Here is a 25,466-nt window from a genome sequence, read left to right on the forward strand (position 1 = left end):
CTTTCTTTCTTTTCCCTTTGTCTTTAACTTACTTACTGTTGGGTATGGTGGTATGTATTGTGATGTGATGATTGAATGTAAGCTCAGTTTTGTTAGAGCAAAATAAAAAGAGAGAGAGAGAGAGAGAGAGAGAGAGAGAGAGAGAGAGAGAGAGAGAGAGAGAGAGAGAGAGAGAGAGAGAGAGAGAGAGAGAGAGAGAGAGAGAGAGCGAGAGCGAGAGCGAGAGCGAGCGAGAAGTAGAAGAAGAACTCTCCACTATCCCACAATGCACCGAGAACGCACACGGAGGTACGTCATCGCCCGCTCCTGAAGTGTGGCGCGAGATATGATTAATAATAATATACTTTGATTGATTAAAAGAAATGGATATTTGAATACCAACCAAAAGCAACACAAAATGTAGGTATGTAACTTTTCTGAAACATAATAAATAACTTTATTTGTGACGGAAGATCCCTTTGAAGGAGAGCATTTTTTTATGTTTACTTTCTGCAAAGGTCATTTTATATCATCACAGCTGCTTCAGTTCCGATAAGAACTTTTTTTTTTAACTGATCGCACGTAATCGGATACTGCCAATTTTTGTATTATCTGTCGATGTAAAGTTACTGTAGCACATAATGTAATATTATATTATTTGAAATATTCTCCTGAATGATCATTCATGGTACACAATTTATACTTTAATTTGTTCCACAAAGTAACTTACTGTTTTCTTTTTATTTTATCGTATCTGCGATACGATAAAATAAATGCAATGGTAATACCATGTAGATTTACCCTGGTAACACATTGTATTCTGTGATGTAGGCCTGCCTACTGTGCTGGTGTTCCGTGGACTATTAAAAAGTAAGTTAACCAATGCGGTTAAGTTAGCAGCTACCGTTATGGTAATCATCAAGACGAGACTTTTGTCTTCAAATCATTTGTCGCTAACAAAAATACCATGGTATTGCCATGTTTTGGTAATGGTAATTATTCAGTGCTATGGTGTATATCACAGTACCATCTGACACCATCAAATTACTGTTTTACTGCCGCAATTATGTGTAATGGTACTTTATAGTATTGTCAACTTAGTCATTGATGGTTGCTATATATTTGTTTTGGTATTGTTTTCTTCATTTGTGTATTTTATGTCATAAATTATATTTCAGTCATAATATTAAACACCCCATCTTCTGTTCTGTTATAGGTTAGTGCATACTGATGTGGAGCATCTGGATGAGCAGTCAGCATTCACAATTCCATAATTTGAAGTATCATCTGAAAATTTGTCAAGCCTACATTTACATTAGAAGAACTGCCTAAAATACATTTCCTATGTCGTCTTCTTATCAGACATCAGTGGTCAGCACCCCTCTCCCTCTGCCTACCCACTTCTCTCATGCCCAGCAGTCCTTTTCCCTAAAGAAACGGAGACCTCCCTTCTCTTCCTCATCATCTTCCTCCCTGTCCCCTCCGCGGCCATTATCTCATTCTTTACCGCCACGGCCACCATCTAAAGGATGCCCCCCGCTCAGTCGAGTGTTTCTCCATCACCCCACTCCGTGGACGCCCCTGTCACGCTCCCTTATAGAGTCGCCCCCTCCTCGCTCTGTGTACGACCCGTCTCGACTGCAGTCTTTTTTCAGCCAGTGCTTTACCAACCTGGGCCTTATTGGACGAGGTTCCTTTGGTGAGGTTTTCAAGGTGAGACATGCTAAATGCCTTCTAAGGGTTTATGTGGAATAGCATACTACCACCATTCCTATTCATACTATTTCTGCAGGATGTATACTTCTATTTCTAGTGAGAAGTAATATCAGCCACCATCTTTTTCTGCCCAATGTCTCTGCATTTTTACACAAAATTGGTTTAAAAAAATGTTAAGTAACTAATGATTTTAAAAAAATAACTAGACTTGATTCGCTGAAGTAAAGGTACACCACGGATGTTTTCTGAAGCTGATACATATAATACATTTACATGATACATTTCAGATAATGGTGATGTTTCAAGATCATCAATGAATACACTAATGATAATGTGTTTTTTCAGATGTTCTTCAGATGACTGTCCTCTCTGTCGCCATAAAACATCCCATGGCACTTCTCGTAAAGAGTAGGGGTGTAATCCCGGTGTCCTAGCCGAATTCCCTCATTGGCCCTTATCTATCATGGTCTCCTAATAATCCCCTTCCATTGAATTGGCTTTATTCTCTTCTCCACCTATAGCTGGTGTGTGGATGCTGCACACTGGTGGATGCTGCACACTGGTGGTGGTTGAGGAGAGACCCCTGATCCCATTGTAAAGCACTTTGACGGTACAGTTGTATCATTTTTGTCTGTCAGGTGGTGAGTCTTTTGGACGGTTGCCAGTACGCTGTCAAGCGTTCAGTGCAGCGATTCCGTGGTGAGGTTGAACGAGCAAAAAGCATTACTGAGGCTTGGAATCATGAGAGACTACTGCCACACCCTTACGTGCTGGGCTTCATTGCGGCTTGGGAGGAGGCTGGTCACCTCTACATCCAGACTGAACTCTGCTGTACCAGCCTACAGCTATACGCTGAGGAAACGTCATTTCACACTGGTATACAGCAAACTACACAAGAAAAACTCTCTCACCAATGACCGCAACAAAACACTGGTTTATATTAAAACATTGCATTTTTTTTGCATTGCATTGCAAATATAACTTACTCAAGACAAGTGTGTGTGTTTTGTGTTGTACCAGATGAGACAAGTGCCTGGACATACCTATGTGACATGCTTTCAGCGCTCGACCACTTGCACGCTCATGGGTTCGCCCATATGGACATCAAACCAGCAAATATTTTCATTACAAAGGCTGGACGGCTCAAACTTGGAGATTTTGGCTTGTTGATCAAGCTTCCTAGAGATGTCCAAAACCAAGTGATAGAGGAAAAGAGAGAAATGAAGATGGATGATGATTTACGGGAAGGAGACCCCAGATATATGGCCCCTGAGCTATTGAGAGGAGAGTATGGGACTGCTGCAGACATCTTTAGGTTAGTGAATGTTATCTTTAGGGCTGTCAGTTAAACGCGTTATTAACGGCGTTAACGCAAACCCATTTTAACGGCGTTAATTTTTTTATCGTGCGATTAACGGTCTTTTTGGCCTAGCAAACTTTGTAGTTTTTTCACATGCATTTGCAACGACGCGGCATGCTATGAAACCCATTCATTTCAATGGCTTGCGCCGCGTGAGGACGTTTTGAAAGCGCAAGCGGATCTAGCTAGACCGGAAACAAAACAACAGGCACGCCGCACACACTTGTTTTGGCTTGCGACTGCGAGCCGGCCAACTAGTTGGTTAACGTTACGTTTTTGAGTGGATGACGAGCGCGAGACGCCGAAATGGATGCCTAAGATTCTGAATGGAAAGTTTACTTTTAAAAAGTTGCCAAATGGTTACATTGACAAGACCAAAGTGATCTGTGTGTTTTGTCATTGTGAACTGAGCTATCATCATCGCAGCACGTCCGGTCTGAAATACCACTTGATGATGGCCAAGCAAGCAAACACACACACACACACACACACACACACACACACACACACACACACACACACACACACACACACACACACACACACACACACACACACACACAGCTGATGCGAATTCTCCGCCCCCTCGTCAATATCAGGACCTCCTCAGTATTTCTTTCACCCTTTTATTGATGGACAGTGTTACATTGTGTGAGAGATTATTTTCTCCAAGTGAGAATGTTAGTGTGAAATTGAACACAGTATTGTCAATGTTGTTTTCAATAAAAAAACATTTGCACAAAGCAAGCCAATCCACTTTTCCATGTTGATAAGAGCATTAAAATGAGAAAAAAGAATATGGGACAAAAAGAAATCAAGAGACATTTAGAATAGATACAAATGTGTAGGGATGTAACGATTCACTCATCTCACGATGCGATACGATTCACGATACTGGTTTCACGATACGATTTTCTCACGATTTTTTTAACAAATGAGATTTAAGACAAAAGTGTCCCTTTTATTATTTCTCAGACAAAATGCTGCACATTTCTTTTTAATTTAAAATATATTTGTCAAATAATAAAACTACATTAAAAAAATTCCCTTCAAGGTTGTTTCAACTCAGTCTTTCTGTCTGTTTGGTCAAGAGGCTGGACACTGGTACCTTTGCACACTATGTAAAAGACTGTGTAAAATTAGTACCATATTGACAGGGGTTTTACATTGTAATAAAGGCAAGATTCTAATTTTGATATAATTTGTATCATTACACTAGTAAGAGTTAAAAAAAAACTCATTTAGAGAAAGAGATAGTAAAATAAATACAACACCTGGTTGCCACGGAAACACTGATGCACCTTGTGATCTCCGTGGCTCGCGCAATTGTCGTATTAATGACTTTTACATGAAAACGGAGTTGACTGGTGCTTCTCATGGTGGTGATTATTGTTAGTCTACGGAAAGTCAAAATGCCGCCGCACCTCCGATTTGAATGAGTCAGCGTCAACATCTACGCTTGCCGTCGCCATGTCTACTGTTTGACGGCGCGTGCACACCAGTCTATTTGGCACACACTGGTGCGGCACGAGCGGAGCAAACCGAGCGTTTTCAGTTCATTCCTATGGAAGTTGAGCTTGGCTCACACAAGATCAAGTTCCATGAATGAAGTGAAAACACTCGCTAGCTTCACGCCAGTGTGTGCTCGCTGCTATTGTGCCTGTAAAGCGAGGTTCACAACTTCACAGTAGGCTATACAGTAAACGCGCCCTGCTGTTTAAAACGTGTATCGTGATTCGTCTAACATTTCAACCGACTTGAATCGTCACACATTTTTATCGATTTTCAACCGGTTGCGAGTGAATCGTTACATCCCTACAAATGTGCGATTAATTGCGATTAATCGCGAGTTAACTATGACATTAATGCGATTAATCGCGTTTGACAGCACTAGTTATCTTGTTTATAATTAAATGTCAATGGTAAGAACCAAATTAGGTATTTTGTGATTTTTATAAAGTATCATGTATTGTATAAAGTCTTCTCTTCTCTTCTCTTCTCTTCTCTTCTCTTCTCTTCTCTTCTCTTCTCTTCTCTTCTCTTCTCTTCTCTTCTCTTCTCTTCTCTTCTCTTCTCTTCTCTTCTCTTCTCTTCTCTTCTCTTCTCTTCTCTTCTCTTCTCTTCTCTTCTAGTTTGGGTGTTTCCATCCTGGAGTTGGCCTGTAACATTGAAGTTCCTAAAGGAGAAGATGACTGGCAGCAGCTCCGAAAGGGTCACTTACCAGCAGAATTCACAAATGGTACTGTACATTATCATTTCATGTGGCTAAGTGAAATGCTGAAAATGTTCTTGATACGTTTAGGGACACTTTAAAGGATTAGTTCACCTCAAAATGAGCATTTCCTGATAATTTACTCATCCCAATGCCATCCAAGATGTTCATGTCTTTCTTTCTTCAGTGGAAAAGAAATTAAGTTTTTTGAGGAAAACATTTCAGGATTTTTCTCCACACAATGGACTTCAATTGCAACCAACGTTTTGAAGTCCAAATCAATGCAGTTTCAAAGGGCTATGAAGTGCTTCAAACTAGGGGTGTGCACGAATATTAGAATTTTCAAATATTCGATCTGTAATTATTATTCGAAAAATAAAATACTATTCGAATTTTACTACGTTGCTTTGCTGGCCGTAAATGCAGTGAATCCATGATAAATCCCAAGCACTAACTCACAGTTATAATTAAATGCACTGGGTGGCGCTGTGGAGTGTCTTAACAAGTTGTGTGTATTTGATCACATAATGTTGTCGTCTGCCTCGCGAAGTTTGGAATTACTTGAAAATGATCTTACTAAATGGAATTACTTTTGATCAAATTAATTAATTAATCTGAGTTATAATATCATCACCACAATGAGAAATCACATGAAATCCAAACAGTCGACTGAGGAAAGACAGCTGTCCATCACTGCATCACGGCTGCAGGCAAGCGCAGCTGGACCCCGCGTGATCCGAGATGATAACTTATCTAATAGCAAAATGATTTTGAGACATATACTTCCTTTAAGTTTCGTTGAGGGAGACCGGTTTAAGAACAGAAAACGCAAAGTGCTGTTAGAAACTTAGAACACCGTTATCTTTGTGTCTCTGAAACGTCTGTCAGCAAAGCGCCTTTTCTCACTCGAGCATAAATTGCTGGCGGCGCCCCTGCAACACGATAATCATATGCTGACTCGAGTGTGTGTGTACATTCTGTACGATATCTGGCGCAATCTGCTTTATTAGGCGTTTTTTTTTCCGTTCGCGCTGCTTGAGCATGCTTTTATTAATGCTTTTGTTTTTTATATTTTTTGTTTACACATAGGCCTACTGTTTAATGTTTTCAACTAAAAGAAAACTTTAACATATATTGTAAGCTTGTTGTGTATATTGCCCAATTGTAAGCTTGTTCAGAAATGGTGACAAAAACGTAAAAAAAAATCAACTTAAAAAATAACGTCTTTTTCGTTATACGTCATTTAAAGGTGCTCTAAGCGATGTCACGCGTTTTTTAGGGCAAAATTTTTTTTGTCACATACAGCAAACATCTCCTCACTAACCGCTGGCTGCCTGTCCCCTGAACACACTGTAAAGAAACACGATCTCTGTAGACAGCCCAGGCTCCACAAACAGCAACAAAAGCAAACTGCAGCGACCCGCTCCCTGAAACATAATAAACTATTCCAGCCAATGACCGACAAGAAGGGTTTGGGGGGTTAGTGTGCGGATGAGGAGGAGGGAGGGTCTAGCTAGCCTCCGTTTTGTTTGACAATAGTTCGAACGTCAACAAGAAGTGACGTCACCCAGGATCGCTTAGAGAACCTTTAAATAAACGAATATTTGATTTTTAGGAACCCGAATATTCGAATCCAATATTTTTGAAAAATGCCCATCCCTACTTCAAACGGCTCTGCACGTTCCCAGCTGAGGAATAGGCTCTTATCTAGCGAAACGATCGGTCATTTTCTAAAAAAAACAAACATACTTTTTAACCACAATTGTTCGTCTTGTGCTGGTCTGCGACGCGCCAGGGATTACGTCATCACGTTGGAAACGTCATGGTTTTTTTTTTATATAATATTAAAACAAAGATGTCAGACGATTTTGAAGTTGGAGGAGAAAACGGGAGAAAATGAAATGGAATTTTTCGCCCTTCCCTGCCTTTTTTAACCGGAGTACACAGACAAATAACTTAGATAGATGACATGATGCGTGACGTTTCCAACGTGATGACGTAATCCCTGGCGCGTCGCAGACCAGCACAAGATGAACAATTGTGGTTAAAAAGTATATAAATGTTTATTTTTTTAGAAAATGACCGATTGTTTCGCTAGATAGGACCCTATTCCTCAGCTGGGAACGTGCAGAGCCGTTTGTAGCACTTCATAGCCCTTTGAAACTACATTGATTTGGACTTCAAAACGTTGGTTGCAATTGAAGTCCATTGTGTGGAGAAAAATCCTGAAATGTTTTCCTCAAAAAACTTAATTTCTTTTTCACTGAAGAAAGAAAGACATGAACATCTTGGATGGCATTGGGGTGAGTAAATTATCAGAAAATTTTCATTTTGAGGTGAACTAATCCTTTAAGGACCTTGTGGTTTCCAGGGTTCCCGCGGGGTCTTAAAAAGCCTTAAAAGCATTGAATTTATTCATTTGGAAATAATACCTTAAAAAGACTTTAAAAAGTCTTGAATTTTGATGTCTGGGTCTTAAAAATTGTGCTGTATGTAACTTCTCCGTATTGTATTTTTCCTCAAAAGTTTCATTTGTCAACCACGATTATTGTAATTTTCGATGTTTATTAGGGGCCAAGCACCGAAGGTGCGGAGGCACCTATTGTATCTGTTCCGGTTCTTATTATTATTAGGGGCCAAGCACCGAAGGTGCGGAGGCACCTATTGTATCTGTTCCGGTTCTTATTATTATTATTAGGGGCCAAGCACCGAAGGTGCGGAGGCACCTATTGTATCTGTTCCGGTTCTTATTAGGGGCCAAGCACCGAAGGTGCGGAGGCACCTATTGTATCTGTTCCGGTTCTTATTAGGGGCCAAGCACCGAAGGTGCGGAGGCACCTATTGTATCTGTTCCGGTTCTTATTATTAGGGGCCAAGCACCGAAGGTGCGGAGGCACCTATTGTATCTGTTCTGGTTCTTATTATTAGGGGCCAAGCACCGAAGGTGCGGAGGCACCTATTGTATCTGTTCCGGTTCTTATTAGGGGCCAAGCACCGAAGGTGCGGAGGCACCTATTGTATCTGTTCCGGTTCTTATTATTATTAGGGGCCAAGCACCGAAGGTGCGGAGGCACCTATTGTATCTGTTCCGGTTCTTATTATTCTTCTTCTTCTTCTTCTTCTTCTTCTTCCGACTGGGCGTCTATGGCAGCCCATAGAACCGTATCCGGGAAAGTTGTTCCGGTTTGACATTCTGATAGAGGACAGTCCCAACAGTAATTGCACCAATTTTGGTGTCTCTAACTCATTGCCTCTAGCGCCACCACCTGTCCAAAATTTCAAAATCATTATGCTAATAACTTTTGAACTGTAAGGCCTATCAACAAAATTCTTTTTTCCTCTGATTCCTGAGCTCATGACGATTCGATCCCACCCTATGACGTCATTTTCCGTCATAAAAATATGGCCGCCATTTTGAATGGTTTAAAAAACCTACTTTTGCGAACTCGTCCTAGACGGTTTGTCCGATTCTCACCAAAATTGCACCAGATCATCCCCAGGCAGTGCCGACAAAAAGTTATGGAATTCAAGTTGATTCGCTTAACGGTTTTCGATAAACGCGCAAATTAATTTTACGTAGCGCTTGCGAAAACAGACGTAAGGCTGTATCTCCGCAACGCTTAATCGTATTCAGACCAAACTTGGTACATGTCATCACAAGCATGACCTGAGGCTACATGCTGCGTTTCGGCGCAGCGCCACCTACTGGTCCGGAGATATGAAAAACGGCTATTTTTGCTCATAACTTCTGAACGGTTTGTCCAAAAATCATAAAAGTGGTCTCTTTAGATTCAGGGCGTCATGCCGAGTCGACTGATATCCAATTTTCCCAGATCGGCCATTTTGGCTGTCGGCCATTTTGAATTATGTGCTAAAATGCTGTATTTTTTGAACGCATGAACGAATTGTTACGAAACTCGGTATGGGTCATCAGTACGATGCCCTGAAGGAGCCTGAGAAGTTTCGAAACAGCGCCACCTAGTGGTAAAATTTATTTTTCAAATGCTTATAACTCTGGCTGTGGTTGACTTATTTTCACGGGAGTCATCTCGTTGAGGTCCTGAATCGTTGCCGAGTCCAGAGATACCAAATATGCTAGGTTTCGACTTACGGTTTGTGTAGCGTTGTAATTTAGCGCTTAAAAAACATTTGCCGATATCTTCGAAACCGTTAGTCCGATCGAGACGAAACCACCGTCAGAAAATTGGAAACATAGGTCGATAGCTATATGCCAATGCCCAAATGCCAAAATATTGATAGTAAGGGGTCGTAAAATTCAATCAAAGTCACATAGCGGTCATTTTTTACGTGTTTTTTCACATAAATGTCTATAACTCTGAAGTTAATCGAGATATCTTCACCAAAATTGACACACAGATGTAGGGGCTCACTCTGAGGACACATGAAAAAAATTGTGGGATTTTGCCTCTTGGTGGCGCTATAATAGAAAAAAAACATGAAAATCCCATTGATTTCAATGCAGTTTTGTGATGTGAAATGCTATACTTAATGAACACATTGCTGTAACATTACGAAACTCAGAATTTGTTACCAGCACCTTGCCTTGAAGGTACTCAAAAGATTTCAAGACAGCGCCACCTGTTGGTCAAAAGTTAAAATTACATTTCCAAAAATGCTAATAACTTTTTTAAAAATGTGCTTATTGTAATGACACTGGTCTTAATAGATTCCTTGGGTCATGCCGAGAACATAGATACCAAGTTTGACGTATTTGGACGAACTTCCTGTCCGCCATCTTTATTTACTTTCAAAACCTTCTTTTTCGAACTTCTCCTAGACCATTCGTCCGATTTTCACCAAAATCGAATCGTGTCATCTCCATACCGTGCCGACTAAAAGTTATGGATTTCGTGACGATAGACGAAACCGTTTTCGTATACCGCAGCAGCAAAGTTGAGACATGCTGCCAAAATGACTATTAAGTCTTTATCTCTGCAATGCCTTGATATTTTGACACCAAACTTTGTATGTGTCATTGTCACCTCACTCTGACCACATCACATCGATTTCGTAACTGCGCCACCTATTGGTCGAAAGTGATAATCCATTAAATCATCTTAAAAGTTACTGTATATATGATTTTTTAGCCATTTGCCTAAATTCATCTTTAAATGTCTTTAATTGCTCCTTGCTGCTGTCGGTCTGAAACTTCCAGCCATGTTGGCATGTCTTGTCGTCTGCGTTTGCGCTTGGCCCCGGAATGGCTGCTTGCAGCTATATTTGTTCAGGGGTCTCTCAGTTCCCCATATTCCCAGCATGGAATAAGTAGCTAATGTTAAAAAACAACTTAACATTGTTCGGCAAACTCTCTTGTGTCCTACTGAAATGTTTTTATTTTTCACACCAGCTTGGCTTATCATCTTTTACCCGTTCCACATTTGAAAAATAAATGAACACAAGTTCAAGGATTTTGTTTTTCTTTGCTGGTAGGGACGTGAAATAGGTATTCATTTTTTATATAAATGGTCTTAAAAAGACTTGAATTTAACTTGAAGAAACCTGTAGGAACCCTGGGTTTCGCACAATAGGCGCTTTCACACCGGGTAGTTCTAGAAACGTACCTCTAGGAACTAGCCATCAGGGTGGTTCCCCGAGAACTAATGGTTCCCTTAGGAACATTTTCCTGGTTGCATTCGCACCGCCAGTAGGAACTCTGAAGTGATGTAAGCCGCGCTTGTTGTTGTGACTTTTATTTTGTGGCGTGGCGCTTATTGAGCGGGTTCAGAATAAACTAGTCAAACAAAGGTTTATGAACTCTATTTATTACAGAAAATACTCAATATCATTAACAAATAATTTAGAAATAATGTTGAAATTTCACATTATGCATTAGGGGTGGGTGATATGAGCAAAAATTCATATCACAATATTTTTCACTGTCCGGACGATATCGATTAGGGGTGGGAGAAAAAATCGATCCATCGATGCATCGCGATTCTCTCTCCAACGATTCTGGATCGATTCTGAGAATTCCAGAATCGATTCTGAGCTTAGTTTTTAACCAGATGTGCGATGACGTTGAGTTTGCTTTAGAAACACCCGTATTCTGCTTGCTTCCAATTCCTCACACACATACACCACTCGAACCTTCCGTAAAATAATCTTTCATAAAGTTCGGAAAGGTTGAAGCGAATTACAAGGACATTCACAGGCTTCATTGCACAGGATACGCTGTGAGAGACGCGCGCTTTCTTTGATGTTACACAATTGAAGTGTGCTGTCTCGCCCGTCGGTATTTTCCTTACAAATGCTCTACGAAGTCGTCATTTGTGTGGTTTGGAATGCAGTGGACTTATATATTTAAAATATGAACCTCACTAACAGAAGGCTGCTTTCAATTTCAAATGCTGACGCGCGCTTTGTTTGTGAGACTGCTCGCGCATGCGGCTGTGCGACTCCGTGTAGTGGTTTAATGTACTTGTGCAAAATTAACGTAAACACAGCCAGTTATGTCTTAAGTGATTAAACGGACAGGACACACCGCATTACTTCTTTTATTTCAAAAGAGATGCGTGCGTGAATGCAGCTTAATAGATCACCCGCAGTGACATGATGTCATAGTAAAAAACAACAGTAAAGATAAAGAAAAATCACTCACAGTTCTTGAATGGAAAACGTTCAGATAATCTATAGGCTACTGAAAGCACTTTTTGTTTGTTGTTTGTTATATTTTTCTATGCTCCTCTTTATTATTTGTTATATTAGTTTAAAATTCTTAACATTCAACTGTTTTAATAAAAACAAATTAATTTGTAATTATTTTTTAAAAAGTACTCAATTACTTATGTAAACTATTGAATTAATAAGGGGAAGGGGGGGGGGGGGGGGTAGGTAGATAAAGAATCGTTCTGGAATCGGATCGTGACTCCCAGAATCGGAATCGGATCGGATCGTGAGGTGATATCGTACCCCACCCCTAATATCGATATTATATCGCGATATGAGAAAAAAATTGGAATCACATTTTAGTACACCTTAGTTAAATTACAGGCAAAATATGTATTTTAACAGTAGATAACTAGAAACAGGTGAGGCATTTCATTGGACATAGACCTGAAATGTTTTTTTTTTTTTTTTTGTGCCATTTTTTTTTCTCAAAAAGTGCAAACATGCAACATGAGGTAGGCCTGAATGCACTTGTTATGTCTTTCCACTTTTTGCTCGTCTTGTCATAATGAGAACCGGCAGCGAATGAAGACTTTATTGATTTCTGAGTGAGAGCCGTCTTCGGGTGTGCTCTGTCTCCGGGAATATCTGTTGTTATAGTTTTGCTTTTTTAAATTAGTTTTTATTTTAATATCGTTTTCAATTTTGCTTTAAATTTCAGTTTAGTTTTAGCTAGTTTCATTAATGGTTTTGTTAGTTTTTATTTAGTTTTATTTTGCAAACACATTTCTATATAGTTTTTATTTTATTTAGTTTCAGCTTTAGTAATTATAGTTTAGCTTTAGCAGAGCGAGCAGAACACTTCCTGTGTAGACCAAAGCGAGACGTTTAATTTAAGTTTAATGTTTGCACAGATTACAGTTAACTCTTATGCAGACATCTTAATAATAAAAATAAAATAATGGTTTGAGATTGAACAAAGCACCAAATAAATAGAACTTAAAAGTATACAAGAAAAAAACAATGGAAATTTTCATACAAACTAATTCATTAGTGTAAGGAGACAGAATAAAGGCCTACAGTTTGTACAGTATAAAACCCATTACGTCTATGGAGAGTCCCCACAAAGATAGTGGACCAGTGTGTGTGTATGCGCGCGCTTATGTTTGTGTCGTGTCTATGCGCGCGCTTATGTGTGTGTCGTGTCCTGTTATTCATAGCCTAACGTTACATTGCGGGGAAATGTCTCCACGTGGATAATATTATTAGCAGTAAATGTTTTGTAAAAACAAAGATAATAACAGCAGCTTTCAACCTTCATGAAAACATGACATCTCAAACATACAGTAGCCTAGAACTTTAACGTTTGTTGTGCTTGACGAACTTGTTTTGGTGTTGCACCCGCGTCTCGCAAATGAAACGGCATTCTAATAATGCTGCGCTCCAGTTAAAAGTCAAACTTGCGTCTCATTACCTTGTTATTTCCCATTCCACCGCAAAAGATGCATCCTTTATGAACAGCCGCTTAGCACTAGCGATGTGTTCTACGTTACGGTCCTTCATTGAACGCGTCACAGGACAGCGGTTAATCGCCTCAGCAACTTCACGCATGAAGCGCCAAATCAGCCATTTCCTTAAACAGCGTATTCGATTCTGTATCGTCATTAGTGTTAACAGTTGTAAAGAGTTGGCTACCAAATTGACCAAAACAATATAACTGCAAAATTTGAATTTATGAATACGGTATCCTCGGTATCGCAAAATCCATATCATGGCACAACATAATACCGGTATTCACGTTCATACCGGTATAGCGCCCACCCCTATTATGCATACATTCATATTCATAAAATTATTCTACAAGCTAGGGGTGTAACGATATTCAAACTGAACCGAAAAACCGCGATACAGCACCCACGATACGTATTGCGATACTTTTATGGCGTTCCGAACACGCCCCGCCCCCTGCTACCCCGGCCCAGCCCTGCTCATTGGACCTCATGTCTTATGCGTGTACACAACGAATTCATTGTTGTAGCCTAACCACCATTAACACCATATAATAGCAAGCTCCGTGTTTTGTTACTTTCGATAATAAGCAAGGTGTAATCTTGATACATATAAATGCCGTTATTGTTCAAACAATAAATGCCGTTTTGGAGCTCTTTGATGTGGCGTGACAGATCAATGTACTAGGCTCCTCATTTCAAGTGGCAGCGTGAAGCGCGAGTAAACGCGATCATCTCTTCATCAGTTACAGAATAAACATGAATGGACACCTGAAGGTATGTTGAAAGATACAGTATACTTACTGAAAGGCATCATAACTCGTGTAATCGCTCAATCAGTGTTTCAGCAGCGGAAAGACGTCAATAAAACAGCTTAGTTTGTCACATAGCATTATATTGACCTCAGCAGGCAAGTCATTCAGTGTCCACAGCTTGTTGGTTCCTATAAATAAACTCTTGCACTAAATAAATGCACTATTTTAGCCTATATATTATATTTTACTTATACATTAAATAATCAAGAAATCATTAACAGGTTAAGTAAAATATCTTTCATGAAAATGACAGCAACTGTGTAAATTATTAGCTATATTTCATTAACGAATTAGAGTTAATGCAAAAACTGCCTTTTGTTCAGTTTACATGTTTTCATGCAATGTGTTGAGTGTTGATTATTATATCTAAAAAATAAATAGCATTTGAATTTAGGCTAACGTTTGGCCGAGTGTCCTGTCAGAGAGATCTTCAACTCCCACCTCCGGCGGAGCCTCGACCGGATCCCGAGGGGGGCTGGAGATATTGAGTCCGAGTGGACCATGTTCTCCACCTCCATTGTCGAAGCAGCCGCTCGGAGCTGTGGCCGTAAGGTCTCCGGTGCCTGACGAGGCGGCAATCCCCGAACACGGTGGTGGACACCGGAAGTAAAGGATGCCGTCAAGCTGAAGGAGGAGTCCAATCGGGCCTGGTTGGCTTGTGGGACTCCTGAGGCAGCTGACGGGTACCGGCAGGCCAAGCGGACTGCAGCCCGGGTGGTTGTGGAGGCAAAAACTTGGGCCTGGGAGGAGTTCGGTGAGGCCATGGAGAAGGACTATCGCCTGGCCTCGAAGAGATTCTGGCAAACCGTCCGGCGCCTCAGGAGAGAGAAGCAGGGCCCTACCAACGCTGTTTACAGTGGAGGTGGGCAGCTGTTGACATCAACTGGGGATGTTGTCGGACGGTGGGAGGAATACTTCGAGGATCTCCTCAATCCTGCCGTCACGTCTTCCATTGAGGAAGCAGAGGCTGAGGGCTCAGAGGTGGACTTGTCCATCACCCTAGCTGAAGTCACAGAGGTAGTCAAGAAACTCGTCGGTGGCAAGGCACTGGGGGTGGATGAGATCCGCCCTGACTACCTCAAGTCTCTGGATGTTGTGGGGCTGTCTTGGCTGACACGCCTCTGCAGCATCGCGTGACGGTCTGGGACAGTGCCTCTGGGATGGCAGACCGGGGTGGTGGTCCCTCTTTTTAAGGGGGACTGGAGGGTGTGTTCCAACTACTGGTGGATCACACTTCTCAGCCTCCCTGGGAAAGTCTATGACAGGGTACTGGAGAGGAGAATACGGCCGATAGTAGAACCTCGGATTCAGGAGGAACAGTGCGGTTTTCGTCCAGGCTGTGGAACACTGGACCAGCTCTATACCCTCTACAGGGTGCTGGAGGGTTCATGGGAGTTTGCCCAACCAATCCACATGTGCTTTGTGGATTTGGAGAAGACATTCGACTGTATCCCTCTCGGCGGCCTGTGGAGGGTGCTCCAGGAGTATGGGGTCCGGGGTCCTTTGCTAAGGGCTATCCGGTCCCTGTACGACCAAAGCAGGAGCTTGATTCGCATTGCCGTCAGTAAGTCAGACTTCTTCCCGGTGCATGTTGGACTCCGGCAGGGCTGCCCTTTGTCGCCGGTTCTGTTCATATTTTTTATGGACTGAATTTCTAGGCGCATCCAGGGGCCGGTGGTTGTCTGGTATGGGGACCACACGATTTTGTCTCTGCTCTTTGCGGATGATGTTGTCATGTTGGCCCCTTCAGACCAGGACCTTCAGCATGCACTGGGACGGTTTGCAGCCGACTGTGAAGCGGCTGGGATGAGAATCAGCACCTCCAAATCCGAGGCCATGGTCATCAGTCTGAAAAGGGTGGCTTGCCCACTTCAGATTGGTGGAGAGTTCCTGCCTCAAGTGGAGGCGTTTAAGTATCTTGGGGTTTTGTTCACGAGTGGGGGAAGGAAGGAACGGGAGATTGACAGACGGATCGGTGCAGCTTCTGCAGTAATGCGGTCGATGTACCTGTCTGTCGTGAAGAAAGAGCTGAGCCGTAAGGCGAAGCTCTCGATTTACTGGTCAATCTACGTTCCTACTCTCACCTATGGTCATGAGCTTTGGGTCATGACCGAAAGGACAAGATCCCGGATACAGGCGGCCGAAATGAGCTTTCTCCGCAGGGTGGCTGGGCGATCCCTTGGAGATAGGGTGAGAAGCTCGGTCACTCGGGAGGAGCTCAGAGTAGAGCCGCTGCTCCTCCACATCGAGAGGGGTCAGCTGACGTGGCTTGAGCATCTGTTCCGGATACCTCCTGGACGTTCAGAATGGCTTTCGTTGGAGCTATTATTTTGTTGCAAAAAGTACTGACAGTTACACTTTAAGTCGCTTTTCCACCATCAGGCCAAACCATTCTCTTTGCTTAACTGTTCCATTCCGGTACGGATATGGTTTCATTTTCCACTGTGGGGCTGATAACGGAGCTCTTTGGAATGCAATACAAATGCGTCAGTCTTTGCCTTGGTAACGCAAGAGTTTACAGACGAGATGTAAATAGAAACCGTGTTCTGGAGGATGATCAGATATTTCTTTTAATTTATTATTAATTTGTGTTTACGTCTCTCAAATAGCACTCTTAGACAGCTACAGAGAAACTGCTAGTTAGGCAGCAGACAAGTGACCAATCCTGAGACACGACGTCACTTCGCGCATTCTAGCAACATGGTTCAGCAAGGTTAGCTAACAACGCTGAGAATTCCAGTCCAAGAACGGGTTGTAATCGTGCCGTGCTGTACAAGGCTCAAGTGGAAATATAACTGGAACCTCTCCTTAGCATTCTTAGAACCTTTCGGCCCGACAGTGGAGAAGTGCCTTTATCTCTAAAGGAAGAAATAGTAATTAATATATAATAATAATAATAATAAACTTTATTTTATATAGCGCCTTTAAAAGGTATCTCAAAGCGCTTCACAAGAATAAAAACATAAAACATACAATTAAACAAACAATGCATTACTGACAGAAAAACATTATGAAATATAGGATTAATAATAATAATAGTAATAATACTAAGACAATTATAAACAATTATGTAAAGGCTACCCTAAACAAATAAGTTTTAAGTGATGTTTTAAAAACACTAAGAGATTTGGCTTGCCTAATCTCAATAGGCAGGGAATTCCAAAGTTTTGGAGCATTCGACGAGAAGGCCCTATCACCCATGGATTTTAGTCGGGTATGCGGAACAAGTAAAAGACCAGCTTCCAAAGAGCGGAGATCACGTACTGCTGTGTAGGGTGTTAAAAGTTCAGTTAGATAATGAGGTGTCAGTCCATGCAAGTCCTTATAAGTAAGCATTAAGATTTTAAAATCAACACGGAATCTGACAGGGAGCCAGTGTAAAGATTCCAGTACCGGAGTAATATGGTCCCTTGTCCTGTTTCCAGATAGAATTCGAGCAGCAGAATTTTGTACCAACTGTAGTTTAAGGGTAGCTTTTGAAACCCCAGCCAACAGAGCATTACAGTAATCAATACGAGAAAATACAAAAATGTTAATTAGCTTTTCAGCCACTGGGAGTGACAACATAGGACGCATTCTGGCTATATTTTTGAGATGAAAAAAAATGATGTCCTGACAGTGCTCTGAACATGAGGAACAAATGTCAAATTATTATCAAATATCACCCCCAAATTTTTTTATTTAGTCTGAAAATGAAGTGTAGAACCTTCTACACTAAAAGTGGGGGAACCAGCCTTCCGTAGCTGGTGAGGTGAACCAATGAGCATTACCTCCGTCTTATCACTGTTTAGACATAAAACATTTCCAGACATCCAATCTTTTATCTCAGAAATACAAAAGGAAAGATGAGACACAGCCGCATTTACATCGGGTTTTGAATGTATATAAACCTGGGTGTCATCTGCATAGAATTGAAAACTGAGACCAAATGATCTTAAAAGTTGACCAAGAGGATAAACGTATATGTTAAAAAGTATAGGGCCCAGGATAGAACCTTGAGGGACACCAGAATGCACTACACCAATAGCAGACCTGAAACCACCCATAGCAACAAACTGCTTTCTATCAGAAAGATAGGACTTAAACCAGCTTAGTGCAGTGTCAGAAACACCAAAAACAGATTTTAACCGAGTAAGTAAAATATTATGATCAACAGTGTCGAAAGCAGCACTAAGATCAAGAAAAATTAACTCTCTGGGGTCGGCGGTCTCGCCGGCGATACCAGCTCACTTTTTTCCTTATCAGTGCAAAAGAGACTCAAATTACTCTGTTAATTTTGATCTTACATATAAGTGTTGTACATCATTCGATCCTGTTAAGTTTGTATTTTTTTTGTGGAACCTCATAATAAAAACAAAGTGTTGTGCTTTTCGCCTAATAAAGAAAAATAAACATGATGCGCGTTCTGCGTTCTCTCTGTCAGTGAAGTCCATTCTGAAACGCGTCCGAAAAATCATCTGTAACTCTGCAAATACTCAGTCAAACAGGTATACAGGCACACAGGCATGAAGCCTGAATTATCTTCTTTTAAATGAAGTAATTTATATAAAAAATTTTTTTTCTCATTTTATGTAATCTGTACGAAAAGAGAGAGATGATAGTCGTTCTCGTCTCAGCTCATTAAAGTTAATTTGACCACGCCCACGGAGCGCGCGCTCTATTCAAACACAAATGCTCTGAGGCGATCCACGCCCACATCAGCTGGATAACCACCGAAAGAGACTCAGATTTACGACGCTGTGAGGAATAATAGTTCTATCTTAATAATAATCCTGGAAAAAATTACCTCAGAAGTAGGCTACAGGTAGTTTCATTTGGAGGAGCAACGGATCCAGCCGAGGAAATAGGTACATTCTTTATTTTCAAGTGCTTTGTTCTAATCGCGATATGGAATAGTGTCTGTAAACAAAAAGACTGTTTGAATCGCGTTTTTGTGTGTGAATGAATGAACAGCTTTTACCTAACTATATTCCAATACTGAGATGAGTAAAAATCGACTGAAATATGTTGAAATAAAATATTTTTGTATAAGCAACGTATTAAACTGCAAATTAACATTTATATGTCCTAATCATAAAAACGATGTGTTACATATGAAAGACAAGATGTCGTTTTTACTGTAAAATACTGCCACATCAAATAAGCTTGTTTGCTAAGATGTTATTATAGTGTTTGTTCGATTGTAAGCTATATTCAAACTAATTAATCCGCAACTGTGAAATATGTATGATAAAATGTATACTTTAGTATATAATACAAAGAAAGATTACATTTGAAATATAGTTAAAATTTTAATTGTTGTTGTAATTGTAACCTTTTTATTAAAATAGCAAAAATATATGTAGGCTACATATAAATAAATCTTAGGTAAATCTTAAAAGCTCAATATAAGCCTCCTCTTTAAATTATTTGTATTGTGTTTTATTAGTGACACATTTGGGATATATTCCCAAACTTTCTGTAAAAACAGTATGATAATTAACTGCACAATTACTAGAAATTTTTACATTTGATATTATACAATTTGAAAGCACAATTTGAAAAATAAATAAATAATTGGAACTGTGAACCAATTTTGTATTATATAGGCATATATATATATATATATTGTCATTGCATTCTTGTGGCTCAGTGACACACCTGAATGAAAGGCTCATTAGTATGCAGCCCCATTATGCGCTCATTATGCGGGCCATTGTCTTCTCAGGTGTGAATCACAGCAGGTCACACCCCTGCGCATATTGCCTTTCCAAACAAAAAGTGTCATTTTTAAATTTAAACCAATCTATTGTTTTACGGAATGATAAGGCAGGATGATTTTCAGATCATTTTGAAGAAAATACTCTAGGCGACAACATCCATTAGTCAAAAGTCTTGTGGACAGATATTTAGTATGTGTTTTGTGGCCTTATTTCAGAAACTTTAAGTTTTAGTTTTTTCAATAACCACGCATAAACAATATTCTCTCAAAAATACAAAAATGTACATACATGTTGATAACACATTATGGTAGCCCTGTGTGTGCTAAATAGAGTGTAATTACACCTTTGCCAGTAATATGTTTATAAGCAACTGAAAAAAGCACAAATGTCAGAGTATGTCAAAACATCTCAAGGACCCAAAAAACACCTTGGACCCCAGAGGGTTAAAATAGAGAGGTTGCCGGAATCAGAAGCGATTAACAAGTCATTAGTAACCTTAACTAATGCTGTCTCAGTGCTGTGTAGTTTACGGAATCCTGATTGAAGGGGCTCATAGAGATTATTTGCAGCTAGATGGGAGTGCAATTGAGTAGCAACAATTCGGAAGATTGGAAATGGGACGGAAATTATTTAGATTGTCAACGTTTGTGTCTTTTTTTTTGGTACAGGAGTCAAAGCAGCAGTTTTAAATGTTACTGGCACCACACCAGTGCACAGAGAATCATTTATAATATTCAGTACAATAGGACATAAAATAGCAAAACATGACTGGAACAGACAAGTTGGTACAGGATCAACTATGGAAGTGGCAGCTTTCATTTTTGAAACTTCATTACAAAGAGAATGAATGTCCAATATGGAAAAATTTGATAGAGGGGTAGCAGAAAATTCAGGAGTGATTGTGTGAGAAAAAGATGAAGGAAGAGTAGAAATGATACATTTACGGAGGTTATCAATCTTTGAGCTAAAAAAATCAAGAAACCTATTACAGAGGCGAGTCGAAGCTGGAGCAGTCTAATAACTGTTACATTTAAGAAGTTTGTTACTAGAATAAAACAATTGTCTTTTTAATAGCTGGGTTTCAGTCACGTGATTATGATGACGCGCAAAATTCAGATGGAGGGCAGGCAGTGAAGAGCGCAAAGGACGAGATGGAGGAAAGTCCGTACTGTAATTACAAGAGAAAGATATAAACAAAAAATCAAACATATGTTGGACGTGATCCTTACGTTATGAAGAGGAGCGATTTTCAACTGAATTGAAAGATTTTCCTGCCATCGAGGCGGTAGATATCAGCAACTACCTCGTCTTACACACATACTTTGACTTTACAAAGTTCGTAAACGTTACACAAACATAGCCACTTAAGTTGTATTAACTCCAGTGATGGGAATAACGGCGTTATAAATAAACGGCGTTACTAACGGCGTTATCTTTTTCAGTAACGAGTAATCAAACGAATTACTGTTTCCCCCGTTACAACGCAGTTACAGTTACTGACAAAAAAAATGTGGCGTTACTATAATTGAACTCACTGAAGCGGATTTCATCCGAGTAGGCTCTCTCTCCGCCATAGGACCTGCAAAGTTTTTTTCTCTTGTGTGTGTGTGTGTGTGTGTGTGTGTGTTTATGAGGTGCCGGAGTGGACAAAAGCGAAGCGATTGGCGCGAGAGAGACCGAATGTGTCCGAGAGCGCGCTCAACAGTTGCGCAAGAGAGACAGAGGGTGTCCGAGCATTATATAGTTTGTTTATAAATAAATGACACATATCTGCAACGTTAATTCATTTACATGGTTATACAAATAAAATCTAAAAAATTACCGTCAGGTAACGTTCTGTTTAGGTTATAAAATAAACCCCAAAATAACCTGCAGGGAACATTCACAGAAAACATCTTTGTTTGACCGGTTGTAAACACGTGCGGCAAACATGTCTAGAATTTGGCTTAAATAATCTCTGATGATGACGTTCGCTATAGGTTATAAAAATAAACCCCCAAAATATTATATTTTAGTATTATATTTTTTTTTTGGTAAATTGTTCAGTATTATATTTAGAGAGCACTTGTTAAACTGTTTACTTTTGTTAGGAAGAAAATACTCAGGCTACAGTATGTCTACTAGTTGTGAAGTTGTGTAACAGTTTTATCATTTTAATATGCACAAAGAGTATGTATATTTTTTATTATTATTTATTCATTTTTGGTACATTTCTTAAGAAGCATAATTTATTTTTAAACTTATTTGTTGGCCAGTTGTGGTCTGTGCGATATTAAGTAAACCATCTATAATGTTAATTGTTCTACTATAGTAATGCTAATATTTAGAATAATATATTGAATTTAATAGGCGTCTCTCACATTGTCCCACAGCAACATTAAAATAGAATAAATTATTATTATAAAACATTGAACACTAATCTACACTATTAAGTGTCCATTTCATTAATTTAACATATTTAATACTGGGGGCATCCAAATTATTTGACATAGGCCTATTATTTATTTTTTTTTTAAGTAACGCAATAGTTACTTTCTCTGGTAATTAGTTACTTTTATAATGATGTAACTCAGTTACTAACTCAGTTACTATTTATGAGAAGTAACTAGTAACTATAACTAATTACTTTTTTTAAGTAACATGCTCAACACTGATTAACTCACCTTTGACGAAGTGATCACTGCACAAACGGGCATTTTCCCATTCGGCTCCTCCCGACCGCAGACGTAGGTTTGCAAGCCGTTTTTCCGGAGCTTTTCGGTCAATTTCTTGCATTTTCCCCCCTTATGAACAACAACTTTTGGTACACGATAAAAACTCCTCGTGGTTTGATCGAATTAAGTAACCATAAACGACGCAAAACATAGGCATTTTGAGTTTGTTATAGTGCTTTCTAAATACAGCAAATCACTTCCTGCCCTCCATTTGCATTTCGCACCATGGCAACGCAGTGGCGTGACGTCATATGAAAACAAGCTATTAAATTAAAAAGTATGTAATTCAGCATACTGGGTTATCTGTAAAAAGGCTATTATTTCAGTATCTGGTTTTAAGTATAGTTTATTAAATGTTTTTGTAATTACCGGGTGCTCAAGGCTACCACTTACAGGCTGCATTTATTTGATTTATATAACAGTAAATTATATATGTGTACACATTGACATTTAACATAGTTTATATTCAGTACTTAGTCTGAATTATATTTGTGTATTATGTTCTTAAAGGATGAAGAGAATGTGAGAAATAAAGAAACAAAAAAGGGTGAAAGCTTTGGAGAGTGACTTTTTGCCTCGTTGTGAAGGGACAACAAGGCGTTGTTCCTGTGGCAATCTTGAAAAATGATTTCAAAACCTGATTCTGGCCACAAATGGGAGCAAGTTATACCAGGCTGAAATGCCTGCTAGTAGAGCATTGCAGTAGCCCAGTCTTGAAATGACAAGAGCTTATACAAGAAGTTGCCCCCCATACTCTGACTGGAAGGGCTTGATTTTCCTGATATTGTAAAGCAGGAACCTGCATGACTGGACCGTTTTTGAAATATGGGTGTAAAAGCTCAGTTAGTGGCGAACACGATCCCTAGATTCCTTGCTGTCCTGGTTGGCGTTAATGTTATAAACTCCATTTGTACAGTGATGCTGTGGTCAACTGACGGGTTTGCAGGAATTACATGGAGCTCCATCTTTGCAAGGTTGAGCTGTAGATCCAGGCAGAATATAGCATTCCGTTACAAATTAGTGAATGTATAAAAAGGTCAGATCAGTGTTCAAAATGGTTCCTTTCTTTCCTTGATGTGTGTAGCAAATTAGCTCTATGAAATATTACTAATCAATCATAACTGAGTTATAATTGATTATGAATATTTGGATCAGTTAACTTGATGTAGCTACATTAACATTACAACCACTTACTCGGTTCATCCTGTGAACATTCAATATTGGTTATTAATTCTAAGAAATTTACATTTCCAGGGCATGGGAAATGCCTTTCTTACTGTACAGTACTATTCAGAGCCTGTAGCCAGAAATCTATGATTAGTGACTCCAGATATGAGCTTGAGACACGGACAACTTTACGTGTGACATGAACAAGACTTTATTAACTAGACTAAACACTTAAACTACTTCTAACATACACATACATGCATACAGTTTACCAAGGGAAAGAGAGCTGAAGCAGAATACAGGAAAGCAAGAAGTTATAGCATTGTTTGAAATTCAGCAGATCAACAGTCTGAGAAAACGATCAGTTTAGTTCTAACAATTTGTTGAGGCTCCAGTTGATCTTTGCTGATGTGGTCTTGATGAGAGAGAACCAGTGGGAGTCAGAGAATCTTTGGTGAATGGAAAGACAAGGCCACAGCCTGGCACAAGCTTGGGAGTCCTTGAGGGACTTCTAGTTCAGCATCATCTTCACATTAGGACTTCTCAGTAAGGACCAAGAGAGTAAGAGAGAGCAAAGAGAATAAGATAACTGATCTTGTGATCAGTGATTTTTAAAGCATGAAGATGTCACACCCTCTGGAGGTGTGTGAGCCAATAAGAAGTGTTCCCTTTGGAGGGAGATTTTTACGACCCTTTGTGTTTTAGCAGGGCATTTGAATGTTTAATTTTATTGGGTGTTTAAGAAAAGAATCTTCAAGATTCTTATAATACTAATGCGTCATAAAGTTAGGAAAATGTAATGTAAATTAACAAATGGGGGATGAAGATTGGAGTTTATAGAGACTAAACATGCTACACATATGATTTTGGTTAACCATAGTATGCAAGTCATGTTTCAGACCAAAATAGTTTAGAAGAGAGAGTGAAGACATAGGCCAAACCACATAAAAGGAAAATCATGAAATGGAAAATTAGATACATGTTGATACATTTATCACATGGTTATATATATATATATATATATATATACACTCACCTAAAGGATTATTAGTAACACCATACTAATACTGTGTTTGACCCCCTTTCGCCTTCAGAACTGCCTTAATTCTACGTGGCATTGATTCAACAAGGTGCTGAAAGCATTCTTTAGAAATGTTGGCCCATATTGATAGGATAGCATCTTGCAGTTGATGGAGATTTGTGGGATGCACATCCAGGGCACGAAGCTCCCGTTCCACCACATCCCAAAGATGCTCTATTGGGTTGAGATCTGGTGACTGTGGGGGCCATTTTAGTACAGTGAACTCATTGTCATGTTCAAGAAACCAATTTGAAATGATTCGAGCTTTGTGACATGGTACATTATTCTGCTGGAATTAGCCATCAGAGGATGGGTACATGGTGGCCATAAAGGGATGGACATGGTCAGAAACAATGCTCAGGAAGGCCGTGGCATTTAAACGATGCCCAATTGGCACTAAGGGGCCTAAAGTGTGCCAAGAAAACATCCCCCACACCATTACACCACCACCAGCAGCCTGCACAGTGGTAACAAGGCATGATGGATCCATGTTCTCATTCTGTTGACGCCACATTCTGACTCTACCATCTGAATGTCTCAACAGAAATCGAGACTCATCAGACCAGGCAACATTTGTCCAGTCTT

The 25,466-nt window shown here is 39.9% G+C and overlaps 1 protein-coding gene across 3 annotated transcripts in view; it reads left to right on the forward strand.

The window, feature by feature from the left end:
* The first annotated feature begins 311 nt into the window (after positions 1 to 311).
* The window catches only part of pkmyt1 (protein kinase, membrane associated tyrosine/threonine 1), a 176,143-nt gene continuing 150,988 nt past the window's right edge, over positions 312 to 25,466 (forward strand). For 2 of the 3 annotated variants that reach the window (XR_008807358.1, XM_056253638.1), the window contains exons 1-5: positions 312 to 399; positions 1,196 to 1,692; positions 2,334 to 2,571; positions 2,716 to 3,010; positions 5,188 to 5,294. Coding sequence is in view for 2 of the 3 variants with exons in the window: in XM_056253638.1 (XP_056109613.1) it covers positions 1,324 to 1,692; positions 2,334 to 2,571; positions 2,716 to 3,010; positions 5,188 to 5,294 (1,009 nt within the window). In the remaining variant the exon portion in view is untranslated. Of the gene's footprint in view, positions 404 to 1,195; positions 1,693 to 2,333; positions 2,572 to 2,715; positions 3,011 to 5,187; positions 5,295 to 25,466 lie in introns of all 3 variants that reach the window. The other variant, XM_056253639.1, reaches the window with a different exon arrangement.

Source organism: Rhinichthys klamathensis, unplaced genomic scaffold, assembly GCF_029890125.1.
Source record: "Rhinichthys klamathensis goyatoka isolate OS25496 unplaced genomic scaffold, OSU_Roscu_1.1 h1tg000108l_1, whole genome shotgun sequence".
Classification (NCBI taxonomy): Eukaryota; Metazoa; Chordata; class Actinopteri; order Cypriniformes; family Leuciscidae; genus Rhinichthys; species Rhinichthys klamathensis.